Source organism: Stegodyphus dumicola, chromosome 1 (assembly GCF_044657685.1).
Source record: "Stegodyphus dumicola isolate Sdum_Otavi_A_Nest chromosome 1, ASM4465768v1".
Classification (NCBI taxonomy): Eukaryota; Metazoa; Arthropoda; class Arachnida; order Araneae; family Eresidae; genus Stegodyphus; species Stegodyphus dumicola.
This window is the reverse complement of record NC_140768.1, coordinates 294,292,704-294,312,146: the sequence shown is the minus strand read 5'-3', so window position 1 is coordinate 294,312,146 and position 19,443 is coordinate 294,292,704. Positions and strand designations below refer to the sequence as shown.

Sequence of the window (19,443 nt, the reverse complement as noted above, 5' to 3'; positions counted from 1 at the left end):
AGGATTCCGAACTTTTGATAAAATGGCATGCACCTCGGAAGGTAACCTTTGCAGCCATAATGATTTTAAAAATTCGTCAGTTATACAGTTTCCACCTAATTCTCTCATTTTTCTCAATAAGTGAGATGGTTTGTCGTCCCCTAAATGCAATTCAAAAATAAGTCTGCGTATTTGCTCGCTTTCCGAATCTGAGAATTCTACTATTAACCTAGCTTTAAGAGCATCATATTTAGCCGTCGCTGGGGGATTAAATAAAATATCTGATACTGCGGAAAGAGTTTCAGGGTCTATCGAAGAAACCACGTGGTTGTATTTTGTACTATCGCTACTAATCTTCGCTAAAGCAAAGTTACTTTCAACTTGAATAAACCAAAGTTTAACATTTTTTTTCCATAAAGGGGGAATTTTAACTGCCACGTGTGAGATTTGTGGCTCCTGAATCGCCATATTCGATTCCTCGTTGGTTTGGCCTTCCGATCCTGGCATGGTTGCCAATTATAAATATATCGTAAATCGTAAACTTAATGTTTTGCACTATACCTTATCAAAACAGTATCAATTTAGAATAAAATAATGAAGACATTCAACATCTCAATAAAAGTGTGAGCACAAATATTACCCAAAGATCAATTTTAAACAATCAATAATTAAATTAAAACTATAATTTTAGAGCAAAACATATCACAAAAACATAATTAAGACCAATCACAGATAATTAAAAAAATTTGACCACATACCTGTAAATCCTCCTTAAGTGTGATAAACCACGTGTAATCCGTACGATAAAATGAGGAGGAAATACATAGGGTGGAGCCTTTATCAGTCATAAGGAAGAGCATTGGCATCAAAATAAGGCATATTTTTAGTTTTTTAACAAAGACTGAGACAGATAGTCATTAGGGATCGAAACAGAAGGAGCGAGGGACAGGGTCACCAATGATGTACGTGTGAGTAACACGTGCATACGAAAATATCTCTGGCGTTCCGACAGATACTTCAACTTCTATTCATGAGATGGCGCCACGTGTAAAATCCAGTTCTTAATCGGAGCAGCAAAGCGACATCTTTACTTACTCAGACTTCTCGTCACACAACTGTACGCGATGGTAGCATGAACTGTGTTCCGACCTCTGTGTTGATCTCTGCAATGTAATTTAAATTGTAATTTAGTACTTAATATATTGTTTTGTTATAGGAGATTGTCTACTCTTATTTTCTTTAATTGTATCATGCATTAAGCACACACGACCACCAAAAGTGGTGACCTTTTGACTGAGCACGCTACTGACAATGGATTTTCAACGACCCTAAGCCACGTGCATCCAAGGCATTCTGAAGAACTGACTAAAAATAACAACGAATATGGACATTAAACGTATGCTACAACGTACCCCTTCAATTATTTCTAGAAGTATTGATATATATTGCTTGTGTTTTTTTTTTTTCAAAGTCGTGCATATCATCGCAAGGTGCTTCAGCAAATCATCAATGTGATCTGTTCCGTTCCGCTGACTTCGCCGTCGTGCAATAATTCTTAGATCATTCAACTTTTGTGACAAATGTGCTACAACAGTGATTTTCGCTAAATGTGCTACATCAGTAATTTTTCTGCAACGTGCTACGGCAAAATTCTTCCCTCAGTGTTCGAAAGTAGCGAATTTTTTTCCCATGTGCTACAGGAGTGATTTCATTTTTCCTTCGAAAGTGCCTTTCATTGTGAAGTGGTGATATTGTGCGTGCGCAATACAAAATGAACGCATCATTTTTTTTCTCAAATAAGGGTTTCTTTTCAAATGCATTTCGGTAAAATATTATTTGTGTGTGTAATTGCTGACCCTGTCTTATTTGTGTGTGTATCATTACGTAAATTTTTTATGCATGGTTAAAATATTTATTGTTATGGCAAAATATCAATAGTGTATCTTCATGCTACAATATTTGTGCTGTTAAGTGTTTATTATTTAAAGTGAAAATTATCTATCAGTATGCCCGACGATATTCCACCAGAGCCACAAATCACACGCGTTGCGGTGAAGCCACCGCCTTTCTGGAAAAATAATCTTTCATTGTGGTTCGCTCAGATCGAAGCACAATTTTCTATCGCTCGCATTAGTGAGGATTCTACAAAATTCAACCATGTAGTTGCAGCAATTGAGTCTGATATTCTGAATTCAGTGCATGACTTAATTCTCAAACCACCTGATTGTGATAAATACTCCAAACTGAAACAGCGGCTCACTGAAATCTATTCAGAAAGTGAATCTTCAAAAATACGTACTTTACTACAAGGACTTGAACTTGGAGATCAGCGACCTTCATACTTGCTGTCACGAATGCGTGATCTGGCAGGAAGCCATTTTAGTGACGACTTGAAGTCACTATGGCTTTCGCGTCTCCCTAATAACATACAAATAATTCTTGCTGCTTCCAATGAAGATCTAACCTGTTTAGCAGCAATGGCTGACAAAATTAATGAACCTGTTACTCCAGCTTATGTCAGTGCTGCTAATGCTGCACCTTCCAGTTCATCCCTCGAACAACAAGTGGCTGAATTGACCAAAAAAGTATCTGAACTCTCTACAAGTCTTCATGCTTCACGGAGATACAATCGATCAAATCAGGGCCCACGTAATAAATTTCGTGCCCGAAGCAGGAGTCGATCTCGTCGCAATACTCGAACGCAGTACAAAGATCCCACAAGTGGCATATGTTTTTATCATATGAATTTCGGCTCTCAAGCTCGCAAGTGTGCCCCTCCATGCACTTTTGTACAAGCGGGAAACTAAATGGGCGGTCTTCTGCTGGCCAACAGAATGTCCGCCACATCGACAGAATAGTGCTGGCTGATCGTTCAACTCAGTTATGTTTTCTAGTAGATACTGGAGCTGACATATCAGTGCTCCCGAGAACTAAAACAAATGCTCACCAACTTAATAAACTTGTACTGTATGCAGCCAATGGTACCCAAATTGCAACCTACGGCACCAAACTATTGACACTTGATTTAAACTTGCGCCGGACTTTCAACTGGCCTTTTATTATTGCTGATGTAACTCAAGCAATTATTGGTGTCGACTTCTTGACACATTTCCACCTTCTAGTGGATGTCAAGAATAATTGCTTAATTGATGCTACAACTCAGCTGACATCACAGGGCCAAGCTTCTCACGTATCAAACGTACCTACCAACATAAGTGTTTTATCGGGCAGCACACGGTTTCATCGGTTATTAGCAGAATTCCCTGACATTTTAAACCCATCCAAATCAGGGCAGCATACTCATCAGCCAGAAGTGTATCATCACATTGAAACACATGGCCCACCTGTATTTTCCAAGCCTCGTCGTCTTTCTCCAGAGATGCTAAAAGCTGCTCGCAAAGAATTTGAATTCATGCTAGCACAGGGAACCATTCGCCCATCTAAAAGCCCATGGGCCAGTCCACTTCACATGGTTAAAAAGTCTAATGGTGACTGGCGGCCGTGTGGAGATTATCGTCGACTTAATGCCGTCACAGTCCCTGACAGATATCCAGTCCCACATATCCAAGACTGTACCCATTTTTTTCATGGAACAAACATATTTTCTACTCTCGATCTTGCCAGAGCATATCATCAGATCCCAGTGCATGCTGAAGATGTGCCCAAGACCGCAGTGACTACACCATTTGGTCTCTTTGAGTACTTATATATGCCATTTGGCCTTCGCAATGCTGGCCAAACATTTCAGCGTTTCATACACCAAGTACTGTCTGGCCTCAATTTCTGCATCCCATATTTTGATGATATCCTGGTTGCATCTACAGATGCGGAAGAACATTTTCAACATCTGCGTCAGATTTTCACTCGCCTTAAAGATCATGGATTAAAACTAAATCCATCCAAATGTGTACTTGGTCAACCCTCAGTTTCCTTTCTTGGATGTCTTATTACCCAGAATGGAGTCAAACCTTTACCGGAAAGAGTCAAAGCAATTAACGACCTACCCCAGCCCAAAACCATCTCTGAACTGAAGCGTTTTCTAGCAATGTTAAATTTCTACCGACGCTTTCTGCCAAATGCCGCAAAAACACAAGCCTGCCTACATGAATTTCTGAAGAATAGCAAAAAAAAAAAAAGATCAACGAGCTGTCCCTTGGACTGAATCTGCATCTGCAGCATTCGTGCAATGCAAACACGATCTGGCAAATGCAGCCACACTTTCTTATCACTCACCTAGTGATCAGCTCTCTATTATGGTAGATGCATCTGACACGGCCATAGGAGCAGTGCTTCAGGCCCATACCACTAAAGGACTTTCCCCAATGGCATTCTTCTCCAGAAAACTTACTACTGCAGAAAGGAAATACAGCACATATGACAGAGAGCTACTTGCTGTGTACTGTGCTGTTAAATACTTCCGGCACAACTTGGAAGGACACGACTTCATCATTTTCACTGATCATCGACCATTAACCTTCGCTTTTAGAAAAAACTCTGACTCATGTTCTCCTCGTCAGCTTCGACATCTGGGTTTCATCGCCCAGTTTAGTACAGATATCAGATATGTCTCTGGTACTGATAATTGTGTCGCTGATGCCTTGTCTCGGGTAAACAATATCAACCTCACTACCCCAGATTTCTCTGAAATTGCAAAAGCTCAATTGCATGATGAGGAACTCAAGAACCTAATCTCAAATCCACAAACCTCCCTTCAGTTACAACCGCTGCACATTGATCCAACGCTTAAAATTTACTGTGACATAGAGAACAATAGAATACGTCCCTATATTCCTGTCAATTTTAGACGTGAAGTGTTTAATGCCTTGCACAATTTGGCCTTGCACAATTTGCCTTGCACAATTTGGCACATCCTGGAATCCGTGCCACCAAAAAGCTGATCGCAGACAGATTTGTCTGGCCAGCAATGAATCAAGACATCACAGAATGGACTCGTTCATATATTAGTTGTCAACGGTGTAAAGTATCCCGTCACACTCACAGCCCCATTCAACAATTTAACCTTCCAGCAAGACGCTTTGATCATGTGCACTTAGACTTGGTTGGCCCATTGCCTCCTTCAAATGGTTACACTTACCTCCTCACTTGTATTGATCGGTACACAAGATGGCCTGAAGCCATTCCTATTGAAAATATATCCGCTGAAACTGTAGCTCGAGCATTCATCTCCCAGTGGCTTTCAAGATTTGGCATGCCTACCACCATCACTACTGACCAAGGCCGACAATTTCAATGTCACTTGTTCGCATCACTCACCTCTCTTCTTGGCATTCGCCATATTCGCACAACACCATACCATCCATCTGGAAATGGATGGTGGAACGCTTTCACCGATCTCTGAAACAAAGTCTGAAGTGCCACAGTAGCACAAACTGGACAGATGCCTTACCCCTAGTCTTGCTTGGTCTTCGCGCAGCATTCAAAGAAGACATTGGTAGCACTTGTGCTGAAATGTTATATGGTGCAACCCTCCGTCTGCCAGGTGAATTCTTTCACCCAGAATCTACTCCAATAATCGACCCTCCAACATTCCTTCAACGTTTACGTGAGACCATGAGCAATATCTCGCCAACCCCAGCATCTTCGCATAACCAGCCAAGCTATTTTGTACATCCTGCGCTTGAGACATCTTCGCACGTATTCGTGCGCAACGATGCAATTAAGCCAACTTTAACACCTTCATATGATGGTCCATTCAAAGTTGTCAAACGAACACCGAAACATTTCACCATCATCTGCAATGGCAAACAATCAGTGATTGGAATCGATCGTCTCAAACCAGCATTTCTAATGCAAGATCCAACAACTTCCTCATCAACATCACTCCCGGAAGAAAGCTTACATCCCGTAAAAGAGCAACCTAAAACTACCAGATCTGGAAGAAAGGTTAAATTTAACCCAAAGTACTTATAACGTACCGATGGTATTTGGGGGGGAGTACTGTGGCGTTCCGACAGATACTTCAACTTCTATTCATGAGATGGCGCCACGTGTAAAATCCAGTTCTTAATCGGAGCAGCAAAGCGACATCTTTACTCACTCAGACTTCTCGTCACACAACTGTACGCGATGGTAGCATGAACTGTGTTCCGACCTCTGTGTTGATCTCTGCAATGTAATTTAAATTGTAATTTAGTACTTAATATATTGTTTTGTTATAGGAGATTGTCTACTCTTATTTTCTTTAATTGTATCATGCATTAAGCACACACGACCACCAAATATCCCTAACATTAACTAGGAAAGCCGAAATCTTAGTTAAGATAGACATGTTACAATTAATAATCAAATTTAATAAGGAAAAGTAACAGTTGCCGGGTACATTATAACGGCTTAAGAAATTCAGAGCACAGTACAGATGCGAGTACACAAGTTCACATATCTCGGCGAAGCAGAGACGCACACATTTGTTGAAGTAGTTCCACTTGACTGCCGGGGAAAATTCTTCTCTCCCCGTCAGCCTGTAGGTTTGCCAAACGGGTTTACTGTTTCGCCAATTGGCGCTTTTCTGTACAGTTTTTAAGTCCGTATCGCCTGTTTGGCGCTGCCGCTGCAGAGGGTTGGTCGCCAAAGTTTCGCCAAAAAATCGCCAAGTTACCATAATCCGAAGATTTACCGATTATTATAACCATAATTATGATTATCATGATTTATATCTTAAATTTAACTTCTATTTTCCCTTTTCTTCACCAGAAAGTAAATGAGTTAGGTAAGTGTCATTCTGGCTGCACGTGCACGCCACCCATAGTTCCTACCAGCTTTGATGGTAGATTACTGTTATTCAACTCTGTGTTGAATTGCTGCCGACATGTTGATTTTGATGCATGGGAAGAACCAGCTTCAAGTAAGATTTGTAATCTTTGACCACTGTTCCAGGTTTTAACTTGAATTTGACTGCTTCTTTAATTGCATCACCACGAGCTGTGGCTAGTATTGTTAATGCAAGAAAATTTATTTATGTTCTAAATTCTGTTTAAATAAAAAAGTTGTTTAAACCTTTCCACGATTTTGTAGTTACTCCAGACCTAGCGATAATTCACTTTACTTTTATTGGAGTTATGGATTAATTAACGTTCTCAGATCAAGTAAAATCCCATAGCTCAGAGGCCCACCAGCGGCCGAGCGGTAAAGTCGCTGAACACTTGTAGTTCGGTCTGAGGTTCGAATCCCGCGAACGGGCTGGCTGCATGGGCGTTTTCGTGGTTTTTCCCATGTGTAACGTGTATACGAGCCAGTTTCCCTTAGAAAGTCCTCCACGAAGGCATCCCTCCCCTTAGGCAGATAGCCCTAGTGTGCTTTGCCATAATTAAATACACACACACACCCATAGCTCAGAAAATGTAGTTTGTATGGAACAATTCTTGTTCAAAAATTGTAACAAATTTTAGTTAATTAAACAATTTGTTTCTATTTCAAAGGGCTTCCTAATAAGACGTTTGATTTGTCGTTATTTAATGCAGTTCGAAAACATAATTAATATTTGGTTATTTTTCAGCTGCATCCTATTAAAATAAAAATAAGGATGGAATAAGGATAAAAATAAGGACTCGTTTAATTAAAACTTCCGGTTCACGGTTAAAATATGATGATTAAAAAGTTCTAAAGTTTCAGTTACTGTATGAAATTTTACGCTTCTTTTTTTTTTTTTTTTTTTTTTTTTTTTTTTTTTTTAATGCATGTTGTAAAAGAAGGATAAAATTAGGCAACTTTTTATGAAGATTAAAGGCTTATCTGTAAATATAAATAATATACTTCGATATGCCTGCTGTTTCTCCCTCAAGCCTCCAATTCAGTCAGATTCAGGCATTATTTTTAATAGAGTTTGAACTTGATTAAATAGCAGACAAGTCAAAATACCTCGCGATTATCAATAATTCTCATCACGGGGGTTCAATGGTGTAATCAGAGTACTAAACACAGGTAGCCAGGATACTCGGGCACAGGAGTCAAACCCCTGTCAAAACTGACTGTAAAATTTATACTTATTTACGGATCCGAGCGATTTAAGTATAAAATATTACATTTCAAAAGGATTTCACTTCTGTAACAGTTCACTAGCATGCTAAAAGTTCGAGAGATGCCGCAGGTTCATTATAAAAACCCACTGAAAGCACCGGCTCTCGTCCGATCACCAAAGTCCAAACATCGTCGAGTGCGGTCAGTACTTGGGAGGATGACTAATTCTTCTTCTTATTATTTCATATGCAATAGTAAATATTAGAATATATAACCATTTATTCTTTAAAATTAGGCTATGTGTGAAGTAAACTTCACGATGACTTGAAAGTCGAGTGTTGAATTCGTGAGAAAATATTCTTGTATAGTGTTCCCAATAGGGTCGTTCTATTTGCAAACTGATTCAAAGAACCGATTCACTTTACTGAGCAAGAGAACAGTGATTCGTCAAAAAAAATACGGGCAGTCTTTTTAGAGTTCACCCACCGAGAGTTCTTGTTGGGAGAGTGCAAAGAAAGTTCGATTCCATTTTAGGACAGAAAAGAATGTTTATCCATGTTAAAAGTGAGTTCTAATTTTTATCATTTCTCATTTTCATGAAATAATTTTATTGCCAGTTCTATGTAGAATGGAGACTTTAGGGAATCTCAAAACTACATTTGAAAGATGAGTGCAAGAGATTAACGGCTCGTTTGATTCTTGTGTCGATTCTCCAGATCTCATGCTCGTTCGATTCTTGTCGACCTTCACTCCGTCTTAGACGTGATTCCATCCCAGTCGAAGTCTTATTATCGTGTTTACTGTTAATGAGCGGCAAGTTGTAGAAAGCGAAAGTTAATGAGCGGCGAATAGTTCCAAAGTGTACTCAATAGACCTCTAGTTCCCAGTGTGGGGAATCCTTATTTGTTGTAAGACAGTAATCATCGAGTCGCTTCACATGATCCCGACCACATATTTGAATATTTTAAGTCAGATATCTTGTGACTAGCGATACATGAAAATGCTCTTTATTGATCGCTGGCTAATATTAAACTCTGCAGTTAGATTTTTGAAAAAGGACCAGTTGAAACCTGCGAAATACTGAAGGCAACGATGACATTGTATCCCTTCAAAAATTTTCAAAGATTTTGTTTTGTTTTGTTTTCGATAGTTATAGAGAAGAACAGAAATGTAAAGACACATCAGTGATACGAATTGATGAGAAAATCTGGCTACCATGTACGAGCAATAAAGGATTTATCGAAAAGGGAGACTCTTCGAGAAATATTTGCGAAACACATGTAAGTGGTTTGGTTTGGTTTGGTTTGGTTTGGTTTACGTAATTAAGGCAAAACCTCGAGAGCTATTTGCCTAAGGCGAAGGATGCTTTCGTGGAGGACATTTCTAAGGTAAACTGACTGGTATACACGTTACACATGGGAAAAACACGGAAACGCCCATGCAGCCAGCCTGTTCGCAGAATTCGAACCTTGGACCCGAACTACCAGTTTTCAGCGACTTTACCGCTCAGCCGCTGGTAAGCCCACATGTAACTGAATACTAACACTTAATTTCATATAAAGTGCACAGAAGTTTTTAGAAACGAAAATTGGAAACCAAAATTACATACAGAGAAAGGTTAATTTCGCTTTTCTGCTAGAGAATAGAAACAAACAAATATAATTTCCTAATTATAGAACATCTTCCAATTCTTCCCTATAAATTCCAAATATCGAATTTAAAGTAGATATTAAACCTAGAAACTAAATTTTTAGCAACCACTGACAGGATTAAAATTCTTGAGAAAGGCAATAAGAAAACGTACTGTAAAGTATGAACTTCGAAAAAGGTAAAAATATTGGTGAACTGAATGATCTCTTCCTCTTTCACTTGTGATGGCATCATTTCGAATTTTGTTCTTTTATACTGCCAATAATTTGGGGCTACAAAATTCTTAATCCACTTTTAAATTCATCATTCTGAATATTAACAATAATAGTTAAAAATAACTCTTCCAAAATTTGTCTTGCAGTTTCACCGAAACATAATGTATATAACAATAAAAAAGTAACAAATTGAAATCTAAAATCTATCATTTAAATCAACTCATAATCTTAATTCAAATAAAATATAACGAATATATTATCCGCATTAATATTATCGGTAAAACGAATCCATAAAAATGTAAACATATGAAATAAACAAAAATATAAAATAAATAAATAAAATAAAATATAAAAATAAATAAATAAAATAAAAGTTAAAAAGTATTAAAAAAATCTGAAAGCATTCATATTTTATAATTACGCCCAAAACTGCGTGTTTTTAATGTTTTCTTTCGTTTTCTTTATTTATTAAATATCATGTTCTTTGCACTTAAACAATAAAATTCAATTGAACAGCAATATCACAAAATAATTTAAAAAGAGCATATGTTTAGAATCTCCCATACAGCGTCTCGCGCGCTCTAGACGAAAAAAAAAATTTCCCCCGTACAGTGTTGCCATTATTCACTTTGAAATTGTTGAGTTTGTTAATAAAAATTTGTTAAAGTTTTACAGAATTTTAAATAGATAATAAAACAAATTATTAATTCCAAATTCGGGCCTCCAGGTGCCCATGTTCGGTTGGAGGACTACGTTATTCGAAAGGTGATGGCTCTAGGCACCGTTGCTTCTTCATATTGCGAGAAACATTCATGCATGCATGCAGATTCTTTATTATTTAATTTCTTTAAGTATAGTTCATGGAGATATTATTTTGTGGCAACAGTTTGAAAAGTGAATAAACGCGAAATCCCGTTTGGAAATTAATAGCCCCTTTGGGCTAAAAATATATAAGGTAACTCGGAGCTGGATTTACAATAAACAAACTAAGCACGTGCTTAGAACATCAAGGAAAGGGAGCACCAAGAAAAGAGTTTAAAGAAAGGGAAACCATATAATTTCCAGTTTTGCCAGTTTTATCATGTATAATGCAGCTAAACTAAGCCAGGAACGAAGAAATAAGAATAAAACTGGCATAAATATATGTGAGGGCACCCAAATCTTTAAGTGCCTAGGGCAGGGATGCTCAATTTACGGTGGCCCGCCGGGAGATTTTCTGCGGCCCGTAATTAATCTTTTGATAATGTGGCTTGCGACCAGAAAAAAGAATTGATTAAAGCTATAAAACATGTTTTGCTGAGTGCATTTTGGTTGTTTTAAGCAGAATTTTTATTTGAAAGAAAAAAAATCGCTTTTGTTGCAAGGAAAAAAAAAAATTGCAACAATTTTTTTCCATTTGTGCTGAGTTAGTAGTTTTTTTTTTTTTTTTTTAATTTTTTATTTTGCGATACTTTCGTAATTCAGTTTTGTAATTGTAACAAAATCTCCCTGTTTTTGGAAAAGTTGCATTGTTGTGTTATTACACGTAAATGGATGTGCGATATACATATAAGTATAAGCAAAAACGTTGTGCTGTTAAAAAAGACCAAAAAAAAAAAAAAAAAAAAAAAAAAAAAACTGAAATGTTTCAGATTTTAAATTACGTCCAAAGGGGCGTTTTTTTAACGTTTTGAGTGTTACCTTTATTTATTAAATATCATGTTCTTTGCACTTAAACCATAAAATTCAGTTCAAGAGCAATATCGCAAAATAATGTTAAATTAAGCATATCTTTAGAATTTCCGATATACACAGTCTCGCGAGCTGGAGATAAAAGTATTTTTTTTCTATATAACGTTGCCATTTCTCGCTTTTAAAGCATTGAGTTTGTAAATCAAAAATTCGTTAAAGTTTTACAAAATATAAAATCTATAATAAAACAAATTCCAAATTTGGGATTTCAGATGCCCATATTCGCAGTAGGATTTCGTCATTCAAAATTCGATGGCTCTATGTACCATTGTTTTATCACAATGCGAGAAATAGACAATCATTTATGCAGATTTTTCATTATTTAATTTCTTCAAATATAATGCAGGACTCTAACATTTTGTGGCAACAGTTTGAAAAGTGAACCGACGTTTATGAGTCCGACACAAAATCGCAAAACGAAAACAATAGTCCTTCAGAGACAAAGCCCCTTTGGACTAAAAAAAAAAAAAAAAAAAAAAAAAAAAAAAACTGAAATGTTTCAGATTTTAAATTACGTCCAAAGGGGCGTTTTTTTAACGTTTTGAGTGTTACCTTTATTTATTAAATATCATGTTCTTTGCACTTAAACCATAAAATTCAGTTCAAGAGCAATATCGCAAAATAATGTTAAATTAAGCATATCTTTAGAATTTCCGATATACACAGTCTCGCGAGCTGGAGATAAAAGTATTTTTTTTCTATATAACGTTGCCATTTCTCGCTTTTAAAGCATTGAGTTTGTAAATCAAAAATTCGTTAAAGTTTTACAAAATATAAAATCTATAATAAAACAAATTCCAAATTTGGGATTTCAGATGCCCATATTCGCAGTAGGATTTCGTCATTCAAAATTCGATGGCTCTATGTACCATTGTTTTATCACAATGCGAGAAATAGACAATCATTTATGCAGATTTTTCATTATTTAATTTCTTCAAATATAATGCAGGACTCTAACATTTTGTGGCAACAGTTTGAAAAGTGAACCGACGTTTATGAGTCCGACACAAAATCGCAAAACGAAAACAATAGTCCTTCAGAGACAAAGCCCCTTTGGACTAAAAAAAAAAAAAAGAAAAAAAAAGAAAAAAAGAAAAAGAAAAAAGTTTTTTAGCTGCCAAAAGAGCAGTAAGTGAGTCGAGACGATGCTACTGTCAAAACATGTTTTTCCGCTTTTCAAGTTTCGTTTCAACATTTTTAATTTTAATAGTTTCAACAGTTCAACAATGAACAATTTTTGATTCAAGAGGTTCTTTTGTCATCGAAGTTGTGAAAGTAAGTTAAATTATTTGGTACAATCTGATTATATACTTAGGATAAGGCGATAATATTTTAAATTTTCATTTTCTCATTTGCATTTGGAATCGTGTGCTTCTTTACTGTAAACGAATTCTTTTTTCTGTTGACGTAAACTTGCAAATCATTGTTTGCAATTCTGTAAATATTAATATTTAAAGTCAGAATCAAAACAGTACATCATTTTTCAAGTTTTTGATTACTTTTATAGGTAATTAATATAAAGTGCAAATGTTTGGGTTGATATTTTTTAAACATAATAATAAGAGTTACTGATAAAATATTCTAAAGTGCAGCCTTAACCAATTTCAACATTCCTTAAATGACCCTTTACAGATTTGAGTTGTGCATCCCTGGCTTAGAGCTTCTAACAGTTTTAATCAGACTCTGATATGACTGCTCAATTTAATCCTACTTTGATTTAGCTCTTAATTAGGTTCTCATACAGCTCTCGATGTGGTTACTTAAAGCGTTTCTTTTATACAGCTGTAAAGCTTGATCTGGCTGTGTTACAGATGTTAAATTCAGTGCACTCGATCTAAAATTCTAGGTTGAAAGTTTAATTTTAAAAATTACTTTTAGCCTAAGGAATTTAACTTAATTTAAATTTTAATCATGAAATATTTTTGTATGAGAGATTTCGATTTGAATTTTTAAATAAAGAGTATGTTTTAGAACTTGGAGCGAAATTTTTATGAATGACTGAAAAAAAAAAAAAAAAAAAAAAAGTATATAGAAGAGCAATAATATTTGAAAGCACTGCAACAGGAACAAAATCTTTTTTATATGGGCAAATATTTTATATGTTATAATAAATCAACAAAAAATCAATAAGTATACTTTCAGGATGATGCCCGCATTTCTTACACTCCTTGTTCTCTTCGCATATTTTGCATACATACTGGGGCTCTCTTTTATCTTTATCTTCGCATTTGCAGTTTGACGGAGAGTTTTGTTTCGGAGACATTTGGATATAAATTATTGCTATAAATAAAAATAATATAGCATACGAAAAAAGCTCGAGAACTCGTTGATGAGATACACTGACAACCGTTCATAGATTATTCCAAAATTTTTCTGTCAGCTTAATCTATGTCAACATAACAATAGTAAAATCACAAAAGGAAATTTTGGTAATATTACGTCAGGACTCCCCACCCCCTTTTCCAGTAAGAAAAAATATTCGTAAAATATCTTTTTATGGAAATGATTCATGCTTTGCTACGTGAATGAAATCTGGCAACAAGTTTAAACACGGAAACAAGATTCGTGTGTGGTATTTACATACTTTTCTTATAACTGGCGCACTGTATAAACTTTTTTTTAACACTAAAGTTGCCGTTATGATAACATTATTGTACATCTTTTGATATGGTTCATTTCCACTGATTCTGTATTAAAATTTGAATTATGTACTCAATCGCCGCACCTGATACGCCCAAGTTAATATTTTGTTACTCGTCCAGCTTCTTGCTGTTGCCGAAAGGTGATTTGGGGTGCATACATTTTAACAATATCTGATGACTAATTTATGCTTTGAAGGACATACTGATAAAGTACTTGTTTTAAATACATTTATGCATAGCATATGAAGAGAAAACTTGAAGCATAGTTTTGAAAAGAATAGTGTTTTGTACTGTGACAGCTGAAAATTTAATATTGTTATATACATAACCAAGTAAGTATTGCTTTCAAAATTTTTTTTTATCAAATCTGAGCATGAGTGATAATGTACCAGAGTTAAATCAGGCATTTTATGCTCATATTAATTGTATAATGGTGCAAAAATTATTTTTAATACAGTGTCACTAGTATTTTTGAGTTCTTGCAATCTTATTGAATTAGCAGTGCACTTTTGAAAGAAACGACTATAAGTTTTACATAGCTGTTCAAGTTAACTTATGTTTCCAATATAATAATGTATAGTATATAATATATATATATATATATATATATATATATATAGGGTTTAATTTCCATTGAAATAGAAAATCTGTTATTAAAACAAGATTCTGCATGAATTATGAAGGTTTGAAATTAAAAATTATAGCTGATCAAATATCGCACCTAGATTTGAAAATCTTAGGTACCATATTTTATCATTAGTATCAATTCTATATGTGATCATAATGTAAAAAGTTAAGTTATGCTGTTTGATTCCAGCTTTATGATCTAATATATGATCATTATTTTGATATATACTATCTTAATCTTTGATCACCATCTTGATATTTTGGAGGTGTTTTATTTAGTGCCAAAGGGGATTCCTTCGCATGCTTTATTATGAAAAAATGAGCTGTGCATACATGATGTATTAAGTATATGCTAAGACAAGATGCTATTCTCAGAAACTACTCTTTCTCCTATTTTTCATATATATGTATATAAATAAATAAAAACACTACTCTTCCGGAGGTTTGGATTTTGTATTTTGTCAAGTTTTTTGGATATCACGAGAATAATTATATGAATGTAATACATTTAACTTCGTATTAAGTAGAATAATACCAGGGACGAGTCCATGGTTAATGCAGAATTGTGATTAATCCTGGAACATTGAAAGTACTAAAGTTTTATTTTATTTTTTTTTAATGGCGGGCTCTAGTTTTTTGTAGGCATTGGCCACTACTAAGGCCAGAAGTTGTGGCCAGTGTACTATGGAGGCATCTAATAGGTGTGCCTCTGTTGCCTCTATGAACAAATGGACAAATTATATCCATGCTTTCTCCGATATTCGAACCTGGACCCTTCGGTACAGCAGTCTGAGTCACTAACCACTTTCCTCTCTGGTCAGCTAGGAAAGTACTAAAGTAGTTCATTAAAAATAACTCCAAAATGTATCTGCTATTACCTCTGTTTTTTCATACATATTTTCCTTTTCTTTCACATTTTTCATGGATAGTTTTCTTTAACTGTGTTGGTTTTTTATGGTAATTTTCCATCACTTCGTCAGTAAGTAAATTTAATTTTCTTTTTAGACAGGGCTTGGTTAATCAGGATTTGACGTAATAAATTATTATGGGGTCTAAAATACTGCATTTACTGCCTCTTTAATTAAAATTTGCAATAAAGTATTGGGAAAAAAAATTCCTTTACCCAGGATTTCTGCCATCTAATTAAATTTTACATTACTATTTATGTTTGATGTTAAGTTGCAGTCTTCTAAGCAAGTTAAAAAAATATCAGTACTTTTCCGTTTCGCCAGCGCAAATATCGCCAAGCAGACTTTATTGGCAACAACATACAGTATACGCATAAAAAATATTAAAAAAATGTTAGTTCTAAGAATTCTTTTTTTGAAGGCATAAACATTTTAATATCGCTTAAAATTTTATAAAAAGCCAATAAATAAAGACAATTTGTAAAAAGACATTAATTTAAGAATTTACTATACTTTCATGGTTCAACATCCTGATTCGCCGGTTCATATCATGTGACCCCAGCGCACATCTCACGTGAACTACTCTACAAAAATCTAATGCTCTCAGTAATTATCTACATTAATTTCAAGTTAAATCTTAGTTTGGAACACAAGTTTAAATGCGAGAAATATTTCAATTTGTACTCAGAAATTATGTAAAACTGCAGTGCTTTACTTCGCTAATGTATTCTCGTTAGAATTGATGAATTTAATTCTTGACTTTACCTTTTCTATATTTTCAGCTTCGGATAAGCGCTGTAATTGCATCATAATTGACTTAATTACCGAAAATGGCCTTAGACATAAAACTGAACTATCTGATAAAAATTCTATGTAATTATATGCCAGTATTGAAAGAAACAATCAATCGGATAAGAAAAAGCTGCGACTTGTTTTGAAAATGAGACGTAAAAGGTTACCAGCGAGAATATTCCATTTGGCATCGGTTGTACCATTATTGGCGACTTTAACGCTTGCGCCGGCAAAACAGAAAAGTACCAAAATATCTCCAATGCCATGCATCATCTCATTTGCACTTGAATAACGTTAAAATTCATTGGAGAAGATCCATCAGAAACTCCAGTCTAAATGGAGCTATTAACAGATAATTAATGTGCATAAATTAAATTAAAAATAAATATTCATAGTTACACAGTAAGACAAAAATTTCAAAGCTTTTTGTAATTCTTTGAAAATTCTCTAACAATAGCATATTTTGGGAATTACTAATATACGAGGGTTGGAACTTTAATAGTGGCAACTATTTATTTACAAGGAATACAAAAGTGATTCATGTCACCATGTTTTACAGTCCTTCAATATAGTCGCCAGCATTGTGTACAACCCGTTTCCAATGATGTGGAAGTCGCAGAATACCTGTAGCAGCGCCTGTTTTGTAGATAGTTTGAATGGACCGGTCTACTGCTGCAAGAATCTCGGGAACAGTTTGGAAGCGAGTGCCAGGAAGTGGTTCCTTCATCTTAGGAATTAAGTCATAGTCACAAGGGCTTAGATCTGGGAAGTATGGTGGATGGTAAAGAACTTCCCAGCCCCATCGCTTGAACAAATCAGTCACCGCTTGCGCTGCATGTGGCCGAGCATTGTCATGCAAAATGAGAGGAGTGTTCTGCAGAAAGTGTCGCCGTTTTTTTCTCAAAGCTGGTCGGAGATTGTGCTCATAAAATGAGCAGTAATACTGCGCAGTGACGGTCTGCTGTGGTTGAACGGTATGCGTTAGGATGACACCATCACAGTCGTACATGAGAATCACCATAACTTTCACATTGCTGGGGTTCTCACGAAATTTTGAACGTTGTGGTGACCTGTGATGACGCCATTCGTTTGATTGGCGTTTCAGTTCTGGCTGGTACGATCGGGCCCAAGTCTCATCCAGCATAATGATACGGCGTAAAAAATCATCTCCTTCGTGCTCATAGTGCTCCAGGTGGGTTCGGGCAGCATCGCATCGTAGCCATTTCTGCATTTCCATCAATTGATGTGGAACCCATCGTGAAGCAATTTTTCTCATGGACAGGCATTCCTTCAGAATGTGCAGCACAGTCGTATGCGTTAATCCTGATTATCCGGCCAGCTGACGAATCGTTTGGCGGCGATCACTGTCCATTAGTGCGGCAACAGTGTCGTCCGAGTGTCTGCATCGCTGACACTCGGACGACCTGGCCGCAGCATGTCTGCCACGTTTTGGCGTCCTTCATTGAATGCTTTCACCCATCTTGCTACAGTTCTGTAAGGCAATGCAGATTCCTTGCAAGCCTCTTGAAGCCCTTGATGACACTGTCGTGCTGTATGACCTCTGGCACATTCAATTTTTATTCAACATCGTTGTTCTGGTTTTGAAAACATCCTGACAACACTTACTTTAGACCGCGAGCTAATACAAGGATCCGTTCTTCCTGTCACTCCGCATGCGCGTGACATAGGCAGGACGAGTCTTTTTGCTGAGAGGTAAGGTAGGTATGTAGTTGATGTGTAGTATACGCGATATTCTTTGGTTTTGTTGCATAGCATTTTTTCAGCTGTGTTGCCACTATTAAAGTTCCAACCCTTGTATGTACATCGACATAAGCTAAAGAAAAGCAAATAATACATAGTTTTCACTATTTCAATTTACCTAATAATATATTTTTTATTTGTTTAATTTTAACTGGCTGCTGATTTCATAGATTTAATCTGAATTTTTTCTTCTTCTTCCAGGCAAACATGTCAGCAAAGGACAAGAGAAGTGGGAATTTGGTAAACCTATGCATTTTATTTTGTATATTTGTGTGAAAGTAGAATATAATACAAAGTAGTTGTATATAGAATTTATTATATGATCTTCATTGCATATTTTTATTGTTTTGTCTTCTGTGTTCATTTGTCGCTTTCACATATATCTTTGTTCGGTGTGTTATTTTATCTTAATCATGTTAAGTTATTAAGATTTATTATTATTAGTTGAATTATTACATTGTGTAAAACATGCCAGGCCTAACTGCTCAGTGTAATGAATTAATTACTTATCCACTACAAAAAGAGAAACTTTCTATAGTTGAATTCAAGATATGACCTTATGTTTAAACATATCAGAATGCTAATTTAGTTTAAAATAACATACTGAACAAAGATTAATTTAGAAATCAAACAACAAAAATATAATGCCGATTTTTGTTGTTTGACTTTTAAATTAATACAGTAACGTGGTTTATTTGGTATTGTGATGCTATGTGGTTCATAAGAGATTAAATACAAATACATATGATGAGAGGTTGATAAAATTTATTTTATCAAAAGAAACACTTCTGAAAGTTCTGAAATTGTTTGCAGAAATACTCATACAGGTGTATAGCAGTTCCCTTTAATATTATCTTTATTGTTGCAAAGTTTAGTTTCTGTAGATTGCCAACAAGAAAGAATGAAACAGAAATGAGTTCCCCTTGATATTGTAACTCTAATGTCATCTTTTATTATTGTGAATTTAGGAAAGTCTCGAAACCTCTTCCTAAAAAAGTAAATATTATCTTGAGTTATAGATTACCTAAAACCATTCACGAATTGCGTACTTTTCTTAGTCTAATTAAATTCTATAGGTGATGTATCAAGGATGCTGCCAAAAATCAGTCAATCCTCCATGAGTATTTAAAAGGTGGGAAGAAAAAAAGATAAAAGCAAAATACC

General features: G+C 35.6%; 1 protein-coding gene across 2 annotated transcripts in view; it reads left to right on the top strand.

Moving 5' to 3' along the window:
- Positions 1–14,085: 14,085 nt before the first annotated feature.
- The window catches only part of LOC118190364 (protein diaphanous-like), an 89,578-nt gene continuing 84,220 nt past the window's right edge, over positions 14,086–19,443 (top strand). For both annotated transcript variants that reach the window (XM_035361069.2, XM_035361070.2), the window contains exons 1-2: positions 14,086–14,523; positions 18,481–18,519. In XM_035361069.2, the coding sequence (XP_035216960.1) occupies positions 18,487–18,519 (33 nt within the window). In that variant the 5' untranslated portion in view covers positions 14,086–14,523; positions 18,481–18,486. The remainder of the gene's footprint in view (positions 14,524–18,480; positions 18,520–19,443) is intronic.